We start from the raw sequence: 18824 nt of genomic DNA on the forward strand, positions 1-18824 counted from the left end.
TCATTGTCCCGCTGAGGGTGGCAACTGGCATCAAGGACTGATGTCATGGGAGTTGAGGGCTGGGGGGTTTTCCCAAATAATTAAATTAGCATAGCCTTCTGTAGTTATAGAAAATACGTTGGGGACAGGGTTTTACTAGACTACATAGTTAGCATAGCGTTCTGTAGCTGCAAAAATTATATTATTGCCCAAATAGAATTCTTAATACAGTTTTGTTTTATATGTATTTGATTTTATTATTTACTTTTGTTAATTTAGCTTGTTTCAATGCACCGTCCATTGGCACCTACTTATAGTTTCATCATGCCCCCATATATAATGACAATAGAGCTATTCTATTCTATTCTAAAAAAAAAAAAAAGAATAGCATTCAATTGGCATGTATAATATGTTATATTCAGAGTTTTACTAAATTAAACAGTTAGCATACACACGTGGACAAAATTGTTGGTACCCCTCAGTTAAAGAAGGAAAAACCCACAATTCTCACTGAAATCACTTGAAACTCACAAAAGTAACAATAAATAAAAATTTATTGAAAATTAAATAATCAAAATCAGCCATCACTTTTGAATTGTTGATTAACATAATTATTTTAAAAAACAAACTAATGAAATAGGGCTGGACAAAAATGATGGTACCCATAACTTAATATTTTGTTGCACAACCTTTTGAGGCAATCACTGCAATTAAACGATTTCTGTATTTGTCAATGAGCGTTCTGCAGCTGTCAACAGGTATTTTGGCCCACTCCTCATGAGCAAACAGCTCCAGTTGTCTCAGGTTTGATGGGTGTCTTCTCCAAATGGCATGTTTCAGCTCCTTCCACATATGTTCAATGGGATTCAGATCTGGGCTCATAGAAGGCCACTTTAGAATAGTCCAACGCTTTTCTCTCAGCCATTCTTGGGTGTTTTTGGCTGTGTGTTTTGGATCGTTGTCCTGTTGGAAGACCCATGACCTGCGACTGAGACCAAGCTTTCTGACACTAGGCAGCACATTTCTCTCCAGAATGCCTTGATAGTCTTCGGATTTCATCGTACCTTGCACACTTTCAAGACACCCTGTGCCAGATGCAGCAAAGCAGCCCCAAAACATTACTGAGCCTCCTCCATGTTTCACCGTAGGGACAGTGTTCTTTTCTTCGTATGCTTGGTTTTTGAGTCTATGAACATAGAGTTGATGTGCCTTACCAAAAAGCTCCAGTTTGGTCTCATCTGTCCAAAGGACATTCTCCCAGAAGCTTTGTGGCTTGTCAACATGCATTTTTGCAAATTCCAGTCTGGCTTTTTTATGAGTTTTTTCAGCAGTGGTGTCCTCCTTGGTCGTCTCCCATGAAGTCCACTTTGGCTCAAACAACGACGAATGGTGCGATCTGACACTGATGTACCTTGGCCTTGGAGTTCACCTTTAATTTCTTTGGAGGTTGCTCTGGGCTCTTTGGATACAATTCCAACGATCCGTCTCTTCAATTTGTCATCAATTTTCCTCTTGCGGCCACGTCCAGGGAGGTTGGCTACTGTCCCGTGGGTCTTGAACTTCTGAATAATATGAGCCACTGTTGTCACAGGAACTTCAAGCTGTTTAGAGATGGTCTTATAGCCTTTACCTTTAAAATGTTTGTCTATAATTTTTTTCGGATGTCCTGGGACAATTCTCTCCTTCGCTTTCTGTTGTCCATGTTCAGTGTGGTACACACCTTTTCACCAAACAGAAGGGTGACTACTTGTCTCCCTTTAAATAGGCAGACTGACTGATTATGAGTTTGGGAACACCTGTGATGTCAATTAAATGACACACCTGAGTTAATCATGTCACTCTGGTCAAATAGTTTTCAATCTTTTATAGAGGTACCATCATTTTTGTCCAGGCCTGTTTCATTAGTTTGTTTTTTTAAATAATTATGTTAATCAACAATTCAAAAGTGATGGCTGTTTTTGATTATTTAATTTTCAATAAATTTTTATTTATTGTTACTTTTGTGAGTTTCAAGTGATTTCAGTGAGAATTGTGGGTTTTTCCTTCTTTAACTGAGGGGTACCAACAATTGCTTTCTGTGGCCAAGTAAAATATGTTAAAGACAGACTTGTATCCAATTCAAAAGCTAGCATAACACAGTTGCCATGTAAAATATGTTGAAGACAGACTTTTATCTAATTGAAAAGCTAACATAGCATTGCTATCATGTAAAATATGTTATTTTCAGGGTTTTACCCAATAAACAGATTGCATTGCATGCTGTTGATATCTAAAATATGTTAAAGGCAGACTTTTATCTAATTCAAAAACTAGCATAGCACTGTTACCAAAATATATTAGTTATAACCCTTATTAAATATTTATTATAGCATTCTATTACCATGTAAAATAGGTTAAGACAGGGTTTAACTCTGTTAAATAGATAGCATAGCATTCCGTAGCCTTGGAAAATACCTTAAAGAAAGCCTTTTACCCAAGGAAATTGTAATATGACACCCTCTTTCTACGTTAAATGTGTTATACAGTTATTCTTATATTGTGGTTTTATTCACATACGTTGCCATTCATTTCTAAATAAACACTACATTGTCCTATATCACGTGCTATTATATTGTTGCTCCGTTACACTCTGGTTAACTATCGTGTCTTCTTGGTTTGTCTCCCGTATCTGCATCGCTGTGTCTGCGCTCTCTACATCACTGTAGCAGATTTAATGGTGCGGGAGAAAACAGAGACGCCATTAGAAGTAGTGAATGAAGTCAGTGATCCAAAAAATGCGCAGTTCTTGTCATGTAAATTGGCGAGGAGTTGGCTATAAACTGGACTCCGATAGAGATGTATCAAGTGAGCTGAAAGTAGAGACATTTTTATCGGGCTTCCTTTCTGAATCTAACCCCCCCCCCTTTTTTTTTTAACTGTGCTGGTCTCAGCAGTCTGCGTGGGTATTCAGCTCTCACTGCTTTGCTCAGTGCTCATGAGTCCACTTCACCTCGACAGCATCTTGTTCACAGTAAGTAACGACCAAAGTTATAATCTACACGTTTGTATGGAGTTTACACCAACTGCAGCTGTGATACCTGCTTTAACTGTCTGTAGTTGTGTGCGTCTGTATGTCTCCAGTGCACTACTTCAGAGTATTAGGTGGTCCATGGACAATTTAATATCACTTCTACACACGAAAAACCTTGTCCAGTGTGTAGACCAGGGGTGTCAAACTTATCTTAGTTCAGTTCCACATTCAGGCCAATCTGATCTCCGGTGATCCGGACCAGTAAAGTCACAGCATAATAACCTAGAATAAATAACCACAACTCCAAATGTTTCCTTTGTTTTCGTGCAAAAAGTACATTCTGACAATGTTCACATTCAGTTAATTATCTTTTTACAAAACATTATGAACCACCTGAAATTGGTTAAATAAAATAAATTCAATTTCAACAACATTATACCTCAGTTTATCATTTACACATTACAACCTACAGATCACAGTTTATCTACAAAGGTACAAAACATGTAGTCACAGGTATCCGGAACTGACCAATATAGTATTTTACTTTAAAAAGCAACAAACATAAGACAAAGTATTACAAAAATGAGACACAAAATAACAAAAGCGAGACACAAAATGGCCAAAAATGAGACAAACAACACAAAACAAAACAGGAAAGAGACAAAAAGTCTGACAAACAACACAAGTGAGACAAAAAAAGCCCAAAATGATACACAAAACGACGGATAAAGCGAAACACAAAATGACAAAAATAAGACAAAAAACACAAGCGAGACAAAAAGGAAACACAAAAGACAAAAGCGGGAAACAAAATGAAAGAAACAGATGAACGACAAAAGTCAAACAAATAACAACAAAAACAGACAAAATATTACAAAAAATGAGACAAAATGGAAAAAGAACAATGAGCAATGTAGTATTTTTTTTATGATCAAAACAACTTGTCATGGTCTAGAAATGATTTTAAATTTATAGTTTTACAAATTTACAATTTGCAGTTAATGTCTTCTCTGTAATTTTTACACTTTGAGGGTCAGACTGGACCCTCTGGAGAGCAGGTTTTGGCCCGTGGGCCGTGTGTATGACACCCCTGGTGTAGGCAATCACAGTGCGGTTGAATATATACAGTATCATCTAAATTAGGGGTGTCAAGCATACGGCCCGTGGGCCAAAACCGGCCCACCAGAGCGTCCAATCTGGCCGGCAGGATGACTTTGCAACAGGTAAAAATGAGAGAAGACGTTAACTGCAAATTGTACATTTATAAAACTGTTAGTTTGAAATAATTTCTAGATCTTGTTTTAATCATAAAGTAAAATACTATGTTGTTCAGTTTCAGATACCTAGGACTAAAAATTTTGCCATTGTCGATACTCTGTGATCTGTAAGTTGTATTGCATATATGATAAACTGTGCCATAATGTTAAAATTTCACTTATTTTTCTTCAGAAATTTCACATTGTTACCTCCGCCAGGAGGTTATGTAATCACCGGAGTTTGTTTGTCTGTCCGTCTGTGTGTGTGTGTGTCTGTCTGTTTGTCTGTTAACAGCATAACTCAAAAAGTCATGGATGGATTTTCACCAAATTTTTACAGGATGTCCAGAAGAGCAAGAGTAAGAATCGATTAGATTTTGGAGGTGATCCGAATCACCGTCTGGATCCAGGAATTTTTTGAAGGTCAAAGGACAATTGGACAGAGATGACTTTTTGAGTTATGCTGTTAACAGACAGACACACACACACACACACACACAGACGGACAGACAAACGGCATGGCGGAGGTATGCACTCTCCGAGTGCTTTTCTAGTTCATAATGTTTTTTTAAGAAACATTACATGTAAACATTTTCAGAATGTACTTTTTTGCAATAAAAACAAAGGGAAAAATTTGGAATTGTCCTTATGTATAGGTAATTATGCTGTGACTTTACTGGTCTGGCCCAGTTGGCATCAATCTGACGTGTTTGTGGCCCCTGAACTAAAATGAGTTTGACACCCTGATCTAAATGTTTTTAAAATGCTGTAATTGGCACAACAAGAAGGTGAATCACAGAGATCCCTGTAACTCTCATGTATGGTTCTTAACTTGTACCGATGTGGAATATTATTTTCAGAAGTCTCGCTTGCTGGAAATGACTACCTGTATTTATTGCAAGCTCAAATGTATTTATTAAAAGTATGGCTAAATGCGGGCTGCTCAGCGGAGTAGTGGTTAGCACTTTCGCCTTACAGCAAGAAGATCCCCGGTTCAAATCCCAGGGTGGGCCTGGGATCTTTCTGCATGGAGTTTGCATGTTCTCCCTGAGCATAAGTGGGTTTCCTCCAGGCACTCCGGCTTCCTCCCACAGTCCAAAAACATGCTGAGGTTAATTGACTACTCTAAATTGCCGGTAGGTGTGAATGCGAATGTGATTGTTCGTCGATGTATGTGGCCCTGCGACAGACTGGCGACCTGTCCTGGGTGTCCCCTGCCTTCGCCTGAGTCGGCTGGGATGGGCTCCAGCACCCCCCGCGACCCTAGTGAGGATAAAGCGGTATGATGAGGATGGCTAAACGCTTTAGGGAAAATGTCTAATTTCTATCCTCCCAACATTATATTGTGATATAATATTTAAAGCTTCAGTTTTATATTTATTGTTTAATAGATTTAAAATATATGCTATATCACCACCACGTGATACACCATCAAATTCTAATGCAAGGATAAAAACTTAAAGATATTTCCAACAAAAATTTATAGTTTTTTAAAAATGGCATAGAGAGATAGAAAAAATATTACAAAAGCTGCAACTGTGTTTGATCAAATAAATTACTTAAAATGATAAAAAAAATTTTTAGAAAACCCAATGAGAATAGGGACTTTTTTTTAAATATCTCTGACACCTAAGCAGTTAAAATAAATATAATAATAATTGTACAAAACAAACTCTGGATCAAATGTCCTGCATAATGTAAAAACTAAATTGCAGCTGCAGTTTGCTTTGAAACTGATAAATTTTAAGTGCAGACAGCTGTATTTCTTTCACACAGAACCATTGTTCAAATTAGAAAAATGATGCCGTAGGTGGACCAAACCCTTCCAGCTCCTACTTCAACATATGAAAGGCTGTTTGGACTGGCATCACTGCTCAAGTGTAAGCCAAGACAGCCAGACTGCAGGGAAGAGTTGTTTCTGCACAAGCGCTGTTCCCCTGCAGAGTTGTCTATGGTATCAAACCAGTTCTGGTTGTTTGGAGCGTAACTGCGTCTGTCCACTTTAATTCTGCCCAGTGTGGTTTGTACACTATCAAGGAAAAAGAGCAGCTTACACCAAGTCCCAGATCTGATTTAGCTTTGGTCCTGATATGAGTCTGTGTGACTCCAGTCACTCGTTGTTGGATAAGATGTAGTGCAGAGACAAGAACTGATTGTGCAACCTTTGACACCTGATGTGTGGTCAGCTGGAGCTCAGATGAAAAACATTTCCAGAGAAATACACTGAAAGCAAACTGCTGGCACGCACACCAGCCCTATCTGGAACTCGTGCTACTTCCTTCTTAATACAATTGCGCTATCTAATCAGCTCCTATTCACACAGAACCTCCCAAACAACAATATGACACCAGGAAATCTATCAAAATGATAGTGCCATTAAAGCAGTGATTAAAGGGTTGCATTTAAAGGTTAAGATGTGACTTCTTCAAACAGTTCAACAAAATAAAAAAAATCTGTCAGGACCCTCTCCTCATTCCCTCCCCACCTGGCATCCCAAACAAGACCCCCTTCCTTATCTTTCTTCCCCCGTCTCTCCTCCTGTCCCCCATCCATCCCATTTCCTCTGTTTTCCCTTGCAGCACAGTACCTGAGTGGAGCTCGGCTTCACAGCCGTCTCCACTCAGGTAATCAACCTCCTCCACGAGTCCCGGGCAGCTGGAAGAAATCATCCTGATTACTCACCAAGCAATAAGTACCGGCTCAGCCCTCCACACCCTGCCAGATTGTTGAAATAGACTACACAGTCAGTTCACTCTCTAGCCTCCAGAAAGTCTGTTGCATTTTCGGCGTTTTTCTAACGTGTTTTTCTCCTGCCTTCGTCTAGACCCAGCTGCCCGGGAGCTTCCTCACCTGGAACCCTCACCTGTCCTCCTCAACCCATTCAGCACCGGTGCCCTCCCCATTTGGATCCCCCATTCTGCCCGGACCCCCTCCTGGAGCCCCCGACCTGCTTCCCTCCCGACCACTGGAACCTGCAGCAGCCAACCGGCTGCTCCCTGCCTCCCGGAGCCCCCCCTGGAACATTACCGGCGAGACGCCCTCCTCTGCCCGGCCAACCCAACACCTCGGCCCCCCGGACCGTCAGAGTACGACGTCCCATCCCCTCCGAACCCCTCCTCATCCACCGAACACCGAGCCCCTCCAACGTCGGGCCGCCAGGGATCCCCCACCTCCATCTGCGACACTCTGGTCCTCCCCGGACCTCAGACGACTGCCGATCCCCGGCCCCAGACCCACCCGGCCACATCCTCCCTCCATCAGCCTCCCCGTTCCTGCGTCCTGGTTCCTGCACTCCTGCCATATCCACCTGTGTACAATAAAAACCCCTTTCCATCTCCTCCGGTCTTGGTAGTTGTGGCTCTCTGCTCGGGTCCGCCTATCCTAAATCCGTGACAGAACAATCTGGCCATAAATATGGACCCGGAGAGCCCACTATCAGGACCGGACCAGCCAACACCACCCGATGTCATGCAGGCCGTCACGAATCAGGGCAACTACTGGGACAACACCACCGAACCCTCTGTGAGTTAACAGATACCAGTCAGCAGATGAATGCCCAGCTCACCGCTTTATCCAGTCAAATGGCCCAAGTAGCTTCTGCCCCGTCCCCCTTGAACCAGCACAGCCAAGCCCTGCAAGATCTCGCTGACACCACCTGCCATATGAACACACAGATGAGTAATATAACTACCCAATTATCACAAGTAGCTACTTCCCTCGTCCAGTTGTCCACAGCCCAGAATCCCCCAGTTTCTCCTTCGCCATAACCCCCTGGTCTTCTGCTCCGCCCTCTCCACCGGCCCGTGAACCATACATCCCCACTCCCGAACGATACTCAGGAGATCAAGGAACCTGCCAAGAGTTCCTCATGCAGACGTTACTAGTGTTTGCAATGCAACCGCTCACCTATTGCACGGACGAACAAAAGATCTCCTACACACTGAGCCTACTCACCGGAGCAGCGCGGCGCTGGGGATCGGCGGTTTGGATGAACAACAACCCAGTTTGCGATTCCTACACAGCGTTCACCACCGCCATGAGACAGGTATTTGACCATCCTGTCCAGGGACAGAACGCAGCCAAGCGACTGGATAACCTCACGCAGGGAGGACGGAGTGTCGCAGATTATGCTGTCGAGTTCCAGACCCTGGCGGCCGAATGTGACTGGAACAATTCGGCCCTCTGTTATCATTTCCAGAACGGCTTAAACGAGGAGCTTAAGGATGAGCTAGCCCCTAAGGAGGAGATGAGATTCCTGAAAGAGCTCATCGACCTGACGATCCAGTTGGACAACCGGCTCCGGGAGTGCCGGAGAGAAAAGAGAACCCAGGCCTCCTCGACCCATCGGCCCTGCCTCCCAATCCAGCCTCGGTCCCCCTATCCCGGCACCACCGGCCCTCCTTCCAGAATCAGCCCACCTTGCCCCGCAGTTACTCAGAACCGGCCGTTGCCCTCTGCCCCAGTCCAGTCCACGTCGGGGGAGGAACCCATGCAGCTTGGTCGGGCCCACCTCTCCGAGGAAGAAAAAAGCGGCGCGCCGGCAACAGAATGCCTGCTTGTACTGCGGTGAGGTAGGACACTATTCAGCCACCTGCCCGGCCAAGCTGGGAAAAGCCGCGGCTCACCAGTGACCGGGGAGGTCCTGGTGAGCCGAACCATGCTTTCCTCCCCGTCGACTCACTTCCGGGTGACAACCACCCTCGAGTGGAGAGATCACCAGCGCTCAGTCGTGGCGTTGGTGGACTCGGGAGCAGAGGGTAACTTCATAGACGAGTCCTTGGTTCGACAACTACAAATCCCCACAGTACCCATCCACCCTCCCCTCTCAGCCTTCTCCCTTAATGGCCGCCGTCTAGCCCATATCAAGGTTCAAACCGTCCCCATCACCATCCGCATTTCTGGTAATCACGCTGAGTCCATCTCCCTCTGCACCCTCCCTAACCTGCACACCCCCCTGGTTCTTGGGTTCCCCTGGCTGAAACTCCAAACCCCGATATCGACTGGTCCCAGGGGAAAATCCTATCTTGGAGCCCCACTTGCCATGCCACCTGCCTCTTCTCCGCCCCGGCCCCCGGTAGTCCCACACTGCCTGCCCGTTCCAAGCCCCCTGACCTCACCGGCGTACCTGCAGAATACCATGATTTAGCCCCCGCGTTCGATAAGGATCAGGCCCTCTCCCTTCCTCCCCACCGACCATACAACTGCGCCATTGAGTTCCAGAAGGACGCCCCCCTGCCTAGTGGAAAACTGTACAACCTCTCCAAACCAGAACAAAGAGCAATGGAAGATTATATTAAGGAGTCGTTGGCAGCAGGGCTAATTCGTCCCTCAACCTCCCCTGTCGGTGCAGGTTTTTCTTCGTGGGGAAAAAGAATGGAGGACTGCGCCCCTGTGTGGACTACCGGGGGATCAACCAGATTACCGTCCACAATAAATATCCCCTTCCCCTTCTGGACTCAGCCTTCACCCCGCTTCACGGTGCCACCATCTTTACCAAACTGGACCTACGCAACGCATACCACCTGGTCCGGATTCAGGAGGGAGATGAATGGAAGACAGCCTTTAACACTCCCTTGGGCCACTTCGAGTACCTAGTCATGCCCTTTGGCCTTACCAACGCCCCGGCTGTCTTCCAGCATCTAGTCAATGATGTGCTGCGCGACTTCCAGAACTGGTTTGTCTTCGTATACCTTGATGACATCCTGATCTTCTCCAGCAGCTTGGAGGAGCACCGTCAGCACGTGCGGAGGGTAATTGAATGCCTCAGCGAGAACCGCCTTTTCCTGAAAGCGGAGAAGTGCGTGTTCCACGTGTCAACGGTGCCCTTCCTGGGGTACATCATCGGTGCTGGGAAGATCAGAATGGACCCGGCCAAGGTAGCGGCGGTGGAGGGCTGGCCGGAGCCCAGGGACCGTAAACAGCTCCAGCGGTTTCTGGGCTTCACCAACTTCTACCGCCGCTTCATCCGGAACTACAGCCAAATCACTGCACCACTGACCGCCCTCACCTCCACCTCCCATAAATTCGCCTGGTCCCCCGCAGCCCGCACCGCCTTCCAGACCCTCAAAGACCGGTTCACTTCCGCCCCAATCCTGGTCCAGCTGGACCCTGGCCTGCAGTTCGTTGTGGAGGTGGATGCCTCGGACACCAGAGTGGGGGGCGGTGCTTTCGCAGCGCACCGGCGGAGACGAAAAACTCCACCCGTGCGCCTTCTACTCCCGAAAACTCTCCCCGGCCTAGAAGAACTATGCGGTAGGAGATCGGGAACTACTTGCAGTGAAGCTGGCCCTGGAGGAGTGGCGGCACCGGCTGGAGGGGGCAGAACAGTCGTTCCTGGTGTGGACCGACCATAAGAACCTCCAATACCTCCGGTCGGCCAAGTGGCTGAATCCCCGGCAAGCCAGGTGGGCTCTATTCTTCGACTGTTTCCGCTTTACCCTTTCCTACCGTCCTGGAACCAGAAATGCAAAACCTGATGCCCTGTCTCGCGTCTACTCTAAGGAGGACGCATCTGAAAATCTGGATCCTATCCTATCTCCCTGCCACCTGGCTTGCCTAACCTGGGATATTGAAACTACAGTCCGTCGAGCCCAGCAGAACCAAGTTTTCCCCGAGAGCGGTCCCCCAGGAACGCTGTTTGTCCCGGAGGCCGTCCGTCCAGACGTGCTCCGTTGGTGCCACTCCAGCCAGCTAACGTGCCACCCAGGGCTGTCCAGGACGCCGGCGGTTCTTTGCCGGCGGTTCTGGTGGCCTTCTATGGACCACGACTGCCGTGAGTTTGTTTCAGCCTGCTCCGTCTGTGCACAAAACAAATCCCCCAACCAACCAACCTCTGGTTTCCTGCAACCTCTCCCAATTCTGCGCCGACCTTGGTCCCACATCTCCCTAGATTTCGTCACCGGTCTACCCCCATCTCAAGGTATGACAACCATCCTCTCAATAATTGATCGGTTCTCTAAATTTGCACATTTTATTCCCCTGTCTAAACTCCCTTCAGCCCGTGAGACCGCCGACCTGCTGGTGGTCCACGTGTTCCGGGCCCATGGCATCCCCACCGACATCGTCTCGGACCGTGGGCCCCAGTTTACTTTGCAGGTCTGGCGGTCCTTCTGTACAGCACTTGGGGCCAAGGTCAGCCTATCTTCTGGTTTTCACCCGCAAAGTAGCGGCCAGACGGAGCAGCTGAATCAGGAAATGGAGGCCACCCTCCACTGCCTAGCGTCCAAGAACCCCAGCTCCTGGAACTCCCAGCTCCACTGGGTGGAGTACGCGCATAACACCTTGCCCTGCTCCTCCATGGGGTTGTCACCCTTCCACTGCGCCTATGGTTACCCGCCGCCCCTCTTCCCGGACTGGGAGAGAGAGATCGAGGTTCCATCTGTGGAGGCGCACCTCCGTCGGTGCGCTCGCACCTGGCGCCAGGCCTGCGCCGCCCTCCTCCGTGCCTCCTGTAAGACACAAGATCAGGCAAACCGACACCGCTCCGAGGTGCCTGTCTACATCCCAGGTCAGAGGGTCTAGCTACGGGCCAAGGATCTCCCCCTTCGTGTCCCCTCCAAAAAACTGGCTCCCCACTTCATTGGTCCATTCCCCATTGATAAAATCATTAACCCATCTGCCGTTCAGGACTAATCCGTTGGGGGGGTGTTTCCGAGTCCCATTACTTCCCGCCGCCCGCTACATATTTACGTCATGCAATTCAGTGTCTGTACATAGCGTACACATGCATATCACATGCCTGTGCTCAGCACAAGGTCATTTTGTTTGTGGGTATATCTACTGTATATTAAATGGCCACATTCTATAGTGCTGTGATATCTGACACAAATTTTTTCAAGATTTCAGTTGTCAGAAATGATACACCGTCTGAGCAGACTTGTTGGAGTACTGCGCTCTCCGAATGTTCTTGTTTTTACTGCTTTCCTTTGCTGTCAGACAGCTTTCTCGGACGTGGAACTGAGGCAGTTATATCACTCTCTTCAGAGACACCAGACTCTGCTGACTAAAACAGTAATTTTACCTGGCAGAACATCGGAGTTGCAGTCTGACATTAAAATTCCAAACAAACTAATTGATTGAGACAGTGGTAGACCAGCAATAAACGTGTTCTGTGAGGTAAAATTACTGTGTGCATTACACAAATGAGTCTTTACTCTGACAGTTTAGGAATTTAGCTAGTGCTGTAATTTAGAGGTGCAGTGTCTTTGACAGGATTCATGGCTGCCGATGAGGAGCAGTGTTGCTGGAATTTAGGTTAGTGGGCAAAACATAACCATGTCAAAGATTAGAGTTCAACAGAAGTGTAAGAAATATTGGTTGATTTATAATTAGCACAGAATTCTCTATCAAAACCTGACCTTTGAGATAATCCACATCAGTAAAACAAGAATATTGGTTGTTTAAAGCTCGTGTCCAGAGTTTCCGTTTGTTTTCAATTTATGCATCATTGTTTAACAAAGCTTAAATGTGTTAGTCTAGTTCGATACTATAATATAATGTTAGTATGACGCGATATGAAAATTTATTCATGAGCTACACCTTCCTCTCATAGACCCCCATGTTATTCCAAAAAGCGCCGGTCGCTGCCGACCAATCAAGTTCGAGGTTCCGCTTTGTCATGCTGTCAATCAACGGTTACGCGCACAGCAAGTAGGCCCATGCAGAGGTGGGCGAGCTACGCACTACCAATCCCACGGCTTGTCAGGCCAAGAGACTGCAGGACGTTTTTTGGCTCGGGGTGCTCGCATCGCTGTCCAACCACGGCCTCCATAGCCCGCCTGACAGCTTCGTTTAGACGTCCGACCTCTGGAGGAAGATGTTGGGGCGTCTGGGACATACTCTTCGTCAGAGGAGTCATGCAATTCTGAACTCTAGATAGAAATAAACAATGTAACACATATACACGCGTAAATGTACTAAGTTTGATAGACAACGTCATCGAGAGGGATACACGAGTGTAATCACATATTGAAACTTTACTCGTTCGTCCTAGCAGATTCATGTTATTTTGGTATTAGGACAAGTTAGACTCAATACAGAATTCTAACGTAATTCCTTTATTATTTACTAAATGTACTAAATTTAGAAGAGTGGAAAACAGCAAAACAGGCAAGATGCTGCAGCACACCGGGCACTTCTCTCAGATACTGCGTGCGTGCGCAAATAAAGGGAGAGGGAGGGAGGTTGGGACCAACAGTGTTTTGGGAGGCGCTGCGATTCAAACTCCGGACACGAGCTTTAATGATCTCTGTTGCTACCGTACTTCTTAAGGCTGCTGTAATCAGTATTTTTACCAATCAAGTGATAGTTTATACAGTGGGGAAAATAAGTTTTGAACGCGTCAACTTTTTCTCATCACATTTATTTCCAAAGATGCAATTCAAACAAAATTTCTACCAGACATTGATATTAACTCAAATAATCCACACATGAAAAGAAATCACAACGTTCAGGTCCATAAATAATGATTATGTGGAATTAAGTGCGATAACACAGGAAAAAAGTATTGAACACGCTAACTGAGACTCATCTAATACTTGGTGGAGAAGCCTTTGTTTGCAATGACAGCTTCCAGACGCTTCTTGTATGTTTTAACTAATCGCCCACACTGCTCAGGTGTGATTTTAGCCCATTCCTCTGCACAGATTGTCTTTAAATCTTGAATATTCTTTGGTGTCCTCTGGTGAACCCTTTTCTTTAGTTCTTTCCACAAATGTTCAATTGGATTTAAGTCAGGTGATTGACTAGGCCATTCTAACGGATTGATTTTCTTTTTTGAAACCATTTGAGAGTCAACTTTGCCGTGTGCTTTGGATCGTTGTCCTGCTGGAAGGTCCAGCCACGTCTCATCTTCATCATCCTGGTGGATGGCAGCAGATTCATATCAAGAATTTCCCGATACATGGCTCCATTCATTGCTCCGTCAATTATATGAAGTTTGCCAATACCATGAGATGAGAAACAACCCCATGCCATGATGCTTCCACCTCCAAACTTCACTGTTGGTATAGTGTTTTTTGTGTGATGTGCAGTGCCATTTCTCCTCCAAACATGGTATGTAGTATGACAGCCGAAAAGTTCAATTTTGGTCGCATCTGACCAGACACATTCTCCCAGTATTCTACAGGCTTGTCAAGATGCTGTTTAGCAAACTTTAAACGAGCTTCAACATGTCTTTTCTTGAGGAATGGAGTCTTGCGGGCTGAGCATCCATGGCGGTGGAGTGCATTGCCTATCGTTTTCTCTGTAACAATTGTACCTGCTGCCTCCAAGTCTTTCTGGAGCACTTTCAGGGTGATCCTTGGGTAGTTGAGTACTGAGTCTGACTATCTTTCTGACTCCCTGGTCAGAAATCTTGCAAGGACCTCCTGTGCGTGGCCTGTTGATGGTAAGGTGGTGTTTCTTCCACTTGCGAATAATGGCCCCAACGGTGCTGACTGGAATATTCAGGTGCTTTGATATAAGTCTGTAACCAGTTCCATTCTGATGCTGAGCAACAATCAGGTTGCAAATGTCTTCAGAGAACTCTTTGCCTTTACCCATCATGAGGTGTGTCGTATTTAACTGCTTGGTGAAAAAACGACCTTTTTTACAGGACCATCAATTTGCTCTAGCCCAGCTGATGTTGGTTTGCACTAATTGGAAGTTTAAGTAATAATTATTGACAGATTTCAGGTGGTATGGTGCATTTCCTTGCCAAAGTATACAGCCTTTCCATGGTGTGTTCAATACTTTTTTCCTGTGTTATTGCACTTAATTCCACATAATCATTATTCATGGACTTGAATGTCATGATTTCTTTTCATGTGTGGATTATTTGAGTTAATATCAATGTCTGGTAGAAATTTTGTTGGAATTGCATCTTTGGAAATAAATGTGATGAGAAAAAAGTTGACGCGTTCAATACTTATTTTCCCCACTGTATGTCATCACTAAATTATTTATTTAGTGCCCCTCAGCTACACAAAGGCTTTTAGCGTCTTTAGCTCGTTGTGTTTGTTTTACAGTCTGCAGCTTTAATGTTTGGGTTCACTCCTCATCACTCTCATAATTACCAAAATTATTGGACATGCAGTTTCAAATGAATGCTAATGTTGCTCTGTTTCAAATAGACTAGTACTGCTGCTGACATCTTTGCAACAGTACCGTAACCTCCTACCAGCAGTTAGCATAGTTATGTTTCTTTTTAGCCTTGACATAAAGCTGTTACGTAACATTAACCAAGGAGGAAGGTTGGAAAACTCTCAAAAGGCACTCAAAGGATGTTATCCTGACACAAACAATGGTCATATGAGCTGTGGTAGAACTTATTCAACTTCTTTTGTTGTCTATGTTGGAGGACTTGTTGGACACTAAATGCTGATAAGACATTTTAATATGTGGACTTTAGAATGGTGAGACTTTCTCCACTCTCTCGTCAAAACCCATAGACAGTAGGTAGTTTCTAAACTCCTTTATCAAAAGTTGTGGGAACACGGTTAAACACAGTGAGCACCAGGATTGAGTGTCAGGGTTGCTGGTCCTCTGTTCAGGAATGCATTATCCTCCTGTCCTGGTCCCCTGCGTTCTCCACCAAATAAAAACCTACTCTGTGTCCTGAAAAGGGAAAACGAACATGTTGCAATCATGATGTTAATATCAAATATTTGACAGGTAGAAAATGTGCCCTTAAGTGTGAGTACGTGATTGTGTAAACATGAGTCACAAAGCTGTTTCCCATAGCCTGCAGGCAGTGTTCTGCTCTGTGTGCCACTCCCAAGAGTTTAGGAGGAGGCTGCTGAAGGAGGGGCCTGACTCCAGAGTCTCAAGCCCACACAGGTGAACTCCTGTTGGAGTGGAATGCAGGAGAGAGAGGTGGGGGCTGACACACAGAGGTGTGGAACTTCTAACTTGTACCAGGGTGGGGAAGAGAGGTAGCGGAAGGGAGTTGACTGTCTTCGTCAGAGCTACTCACCTGGATAGGAAAGGGATTGTGTGTGTGTGTGTGTGTGTGTGTGTGTGTGTGTGTGTGTGTGTGTGTGTGTGTGTGTGTGTGTGTGTGTGTGTGTGTGTGTGTGTGTATAGTTGTGTGTGTGTGTCTGCGCAGAAGCTAAAGGAGGGATCAAGTCTCAGCACTTAAAGTCATATTCACTCAGTTGCTCTGTGTCCCACTGTGTCTCATATCTCACACTCTGAGACACACAGCCGACAGAGCGAAGTTTAAGGACAGACAAGTCAATATTTGACCAGAGGACTACACAAGAAAGAAGAAACAATAGACAGAGGAGGAGAATAAGACGTCTGTCCGTCTGCTTTCTTTGGGGGGAACTTTGAACTTGGATACAAGGACGTGAAGAGCTTTTTTTCAACACAGGTGAATACAAAATTTTCCCAAACTCCAAGATCAAACAAAGCAAAAAAAGGGGAAATATTTTTTATCCATTGTTGGACTTTTGGACTTGGATTGGGCGAGAGCACACTAAGAGGTTTGTTTGATCAGTAATCTCTTTGTATCCAGAATCATAAATGTCCCAATAGCTCTATTGTTTTCATTGCCCTTCATTTTAAACGTGTTCTTGTACGCCATGCAGAAGGGAGTGTTTATTTTGCTGATGAACATTTATATGACATTGGAACAAGGTGGATGGCTGTAAAGTGTGTGTTATGTAACTTTATATCACACTACATGCTTTACGAGTTGCATGCAAGACTGAAAACAAAGCTATTGACAAATTTCAGTGTCGCTTGATGGTTATTTTCCATTGAAACTCTTTTTAATGATTAATTTGGCTGCTCTTTCTGCATGATTGCCCACATTAAAGCACAGACTACAATGCAACACAGGTGAAAGATCAGAACAAAGAACGGAGAGAGAATTCCTTGTGCTTCTATCAGCACAGTAACTGTCATCTACTGATAGATACATTTCATCTGCAGACCTTCTGTATTCATTTGCTTTGTCTTATTTAGGTGTTTATGCAGAGATAGCTGAAAAGGCTGAGAGATTTTCCAGGTGTCTTTAGCTGTTTTTTCATCAAAGACCCCCAAACCTGTTACGAAAGATCACCACCCCTTACTGATGATGTCATGACAGGCTCAGACCCACACCCCGCGGTGGTATGTTCACCTGGCAGGCATGTTGTTGTCCGTAAAGAAACAACTACAGCTTGAAACTCAGGGAAACATCTCTTCTTTTTTTGTGCCACATAGTCATTCACATGAAAGAAAAAGCAACATGTATGACTCAGTTCTATTTTCTGTCTCTTGGAAGCTGTAATTTGTGTCTCCCAGTTTCCCGTCAGTGTCATAATTTTTTTCCAAACAGGAGCAATTACAAAATGCTTTTTTGCTCATGTTCAGTGACTGATGACCGAGTTGGAAGAATAAGAGCTGGTTTGTTCGGTTTTCTTCCCTGACCCACTCTGGACAGTGATTTATGTGACTCCTTTTGCCACCTCACACTCCCACACATGCACACACCTGTAGCCAGCTCAAGTTCACACAGAGGTGCTAAGGTGCCTTTCCCATGTGTTTTCCGGCTGTGTTTTTAAGTCAGATAGGCCATTCTCTCGCCTGAAGGAGAAATTCCTTCTTGGAGTTGTAAATCGTCAGGGCACAAATCGTCATCTTTTTGTGCAGTCGAATTGCATCTGCCCACTGAAACAATTACTGAGACATTTTATACTACACAGTGTCCTTTGTTCGCCCTCCACCTCCTGTGTTTAGGACACATTTTGCAGCTTTAGATCTATCGGATTGTTCTCCATCCAAGATTCCAGCATGAAATTATGAAGTGGTTTTACTGTGAGGAGTCTATACAGCATGCTGCCTGGAATATTTCCAGGTCCCACCCTCTGTTGGTCTTTTACTGTCATGATTTCTCCATCATAGTGTATCATGCCTCAACTGGCTCTTAGCACTAAGTCTCTGCCTGAAATGAGCTACTTGAGAATAAAAGTGGCACATTCGTTTAACCATTTTTATTTTAATCTCGTAAGACTAAGCTCCAAAAAGTAAAAAAAAAAAAAAAGACACTCAAAGTGAAATTTTTAACCACCATCATATTAGAATTAGTTAATTAGTGGGCTGCACAATGGAGTAGTGGTTAACACTTTTGTCTTGCAACAAGAAGATCCCCGGTTCAAATCCTTGGGTGGGCCTGGGATCTTTCTGCATGGAGTCTGCATGTTCTCCCTGTGCATGCATGGGTTTTCTCTGCGCACTCTGGCTTCCTCCCACAGTCCAAAAACATGCTGAGGTTAATTGGTTACTCGAAATTGCCCGTAGGTGTGAATGTGAGAGTGATTGTTTGTCTGTATATGTAGCCCTGCGACAGACTGGCGACCTGTCCAGGGTGTCCCCTGCCTTCGCCCGAGTCAGCTGGGATAGGCTCCAGCACCCCCCGCGACCCTAGTGAGGATAAAGTGGTGTACAGAGAATGGATGGATGGATAGTTAATTAGTTAGTCAGGACTTTAGGTTATATATGGATATTATTTTAGACCAATGGATTCTGCTACTAGCCAATGTTAAATTAACACAAAATAGTATTGTGGTTTCGGGGTGTTTTGTTCTTTTATGTTGTCAACATACATACATGTG

The 18824-nt window shown here is 45.0% G+C and overlaps 2 protein-coding genes across 5 annotated transcripts in view; both read left to right on the forward strand.

The window, feature by feature from the left end:
* The first annotated feature begins 1977 nt into the window (after positions 1-1977).
* itgb4 (integrin, beta 4) overlaps positions 1978-18824 on the forward strand; it is a 40145-nt gene continuing 23298 nt past the window's right edge. Inside the window, exon 1 of one of the 4 annotated variants that reach the window (XM_051939218.1) lies at positions 1978-2989. The gene's annotated coding sequence lies outside the window, so the exon portion shown is untranslated. Of the gene's footprint in view, positions 2990-15195; positions 16710-18824 lie in introns of those variants that run through there. The other 3 variants (XM_051939219.1, XM_051939215.1, XM_051939217.1) reach the window with 3 other exon arrangements.
* Positions 8282-10627, forward strand: LOC127531200 (uncharacterized). The gene is given in 4 exon segments (XM_051939997.1): positions 8282-8744; positions 8850-9146; positions 9377-9592; positions 9595-10627. Coding segments are annotated over 4 exon segments (1980 nt in total). The 3' UTR covers positions 10599-10627.

The sequence above is a fragment of the Acanthochromis polyacanthus genome, chromosome 19 (assembly GCF_021347895.1).
Source record: "Acanthochromis polyacanthus isolate Apoly-LR-REF ecotype Palm Island chromosome 19, KAUST_Apoly_ChrSc, whole genome shotgun sequence".
Taxonomy (NCBI): Eukaryota; Metazoa; Chordata; class Actinopteri; family Pomacentridae; genus Acanthochromis; species Acanthochromis polyacanthus.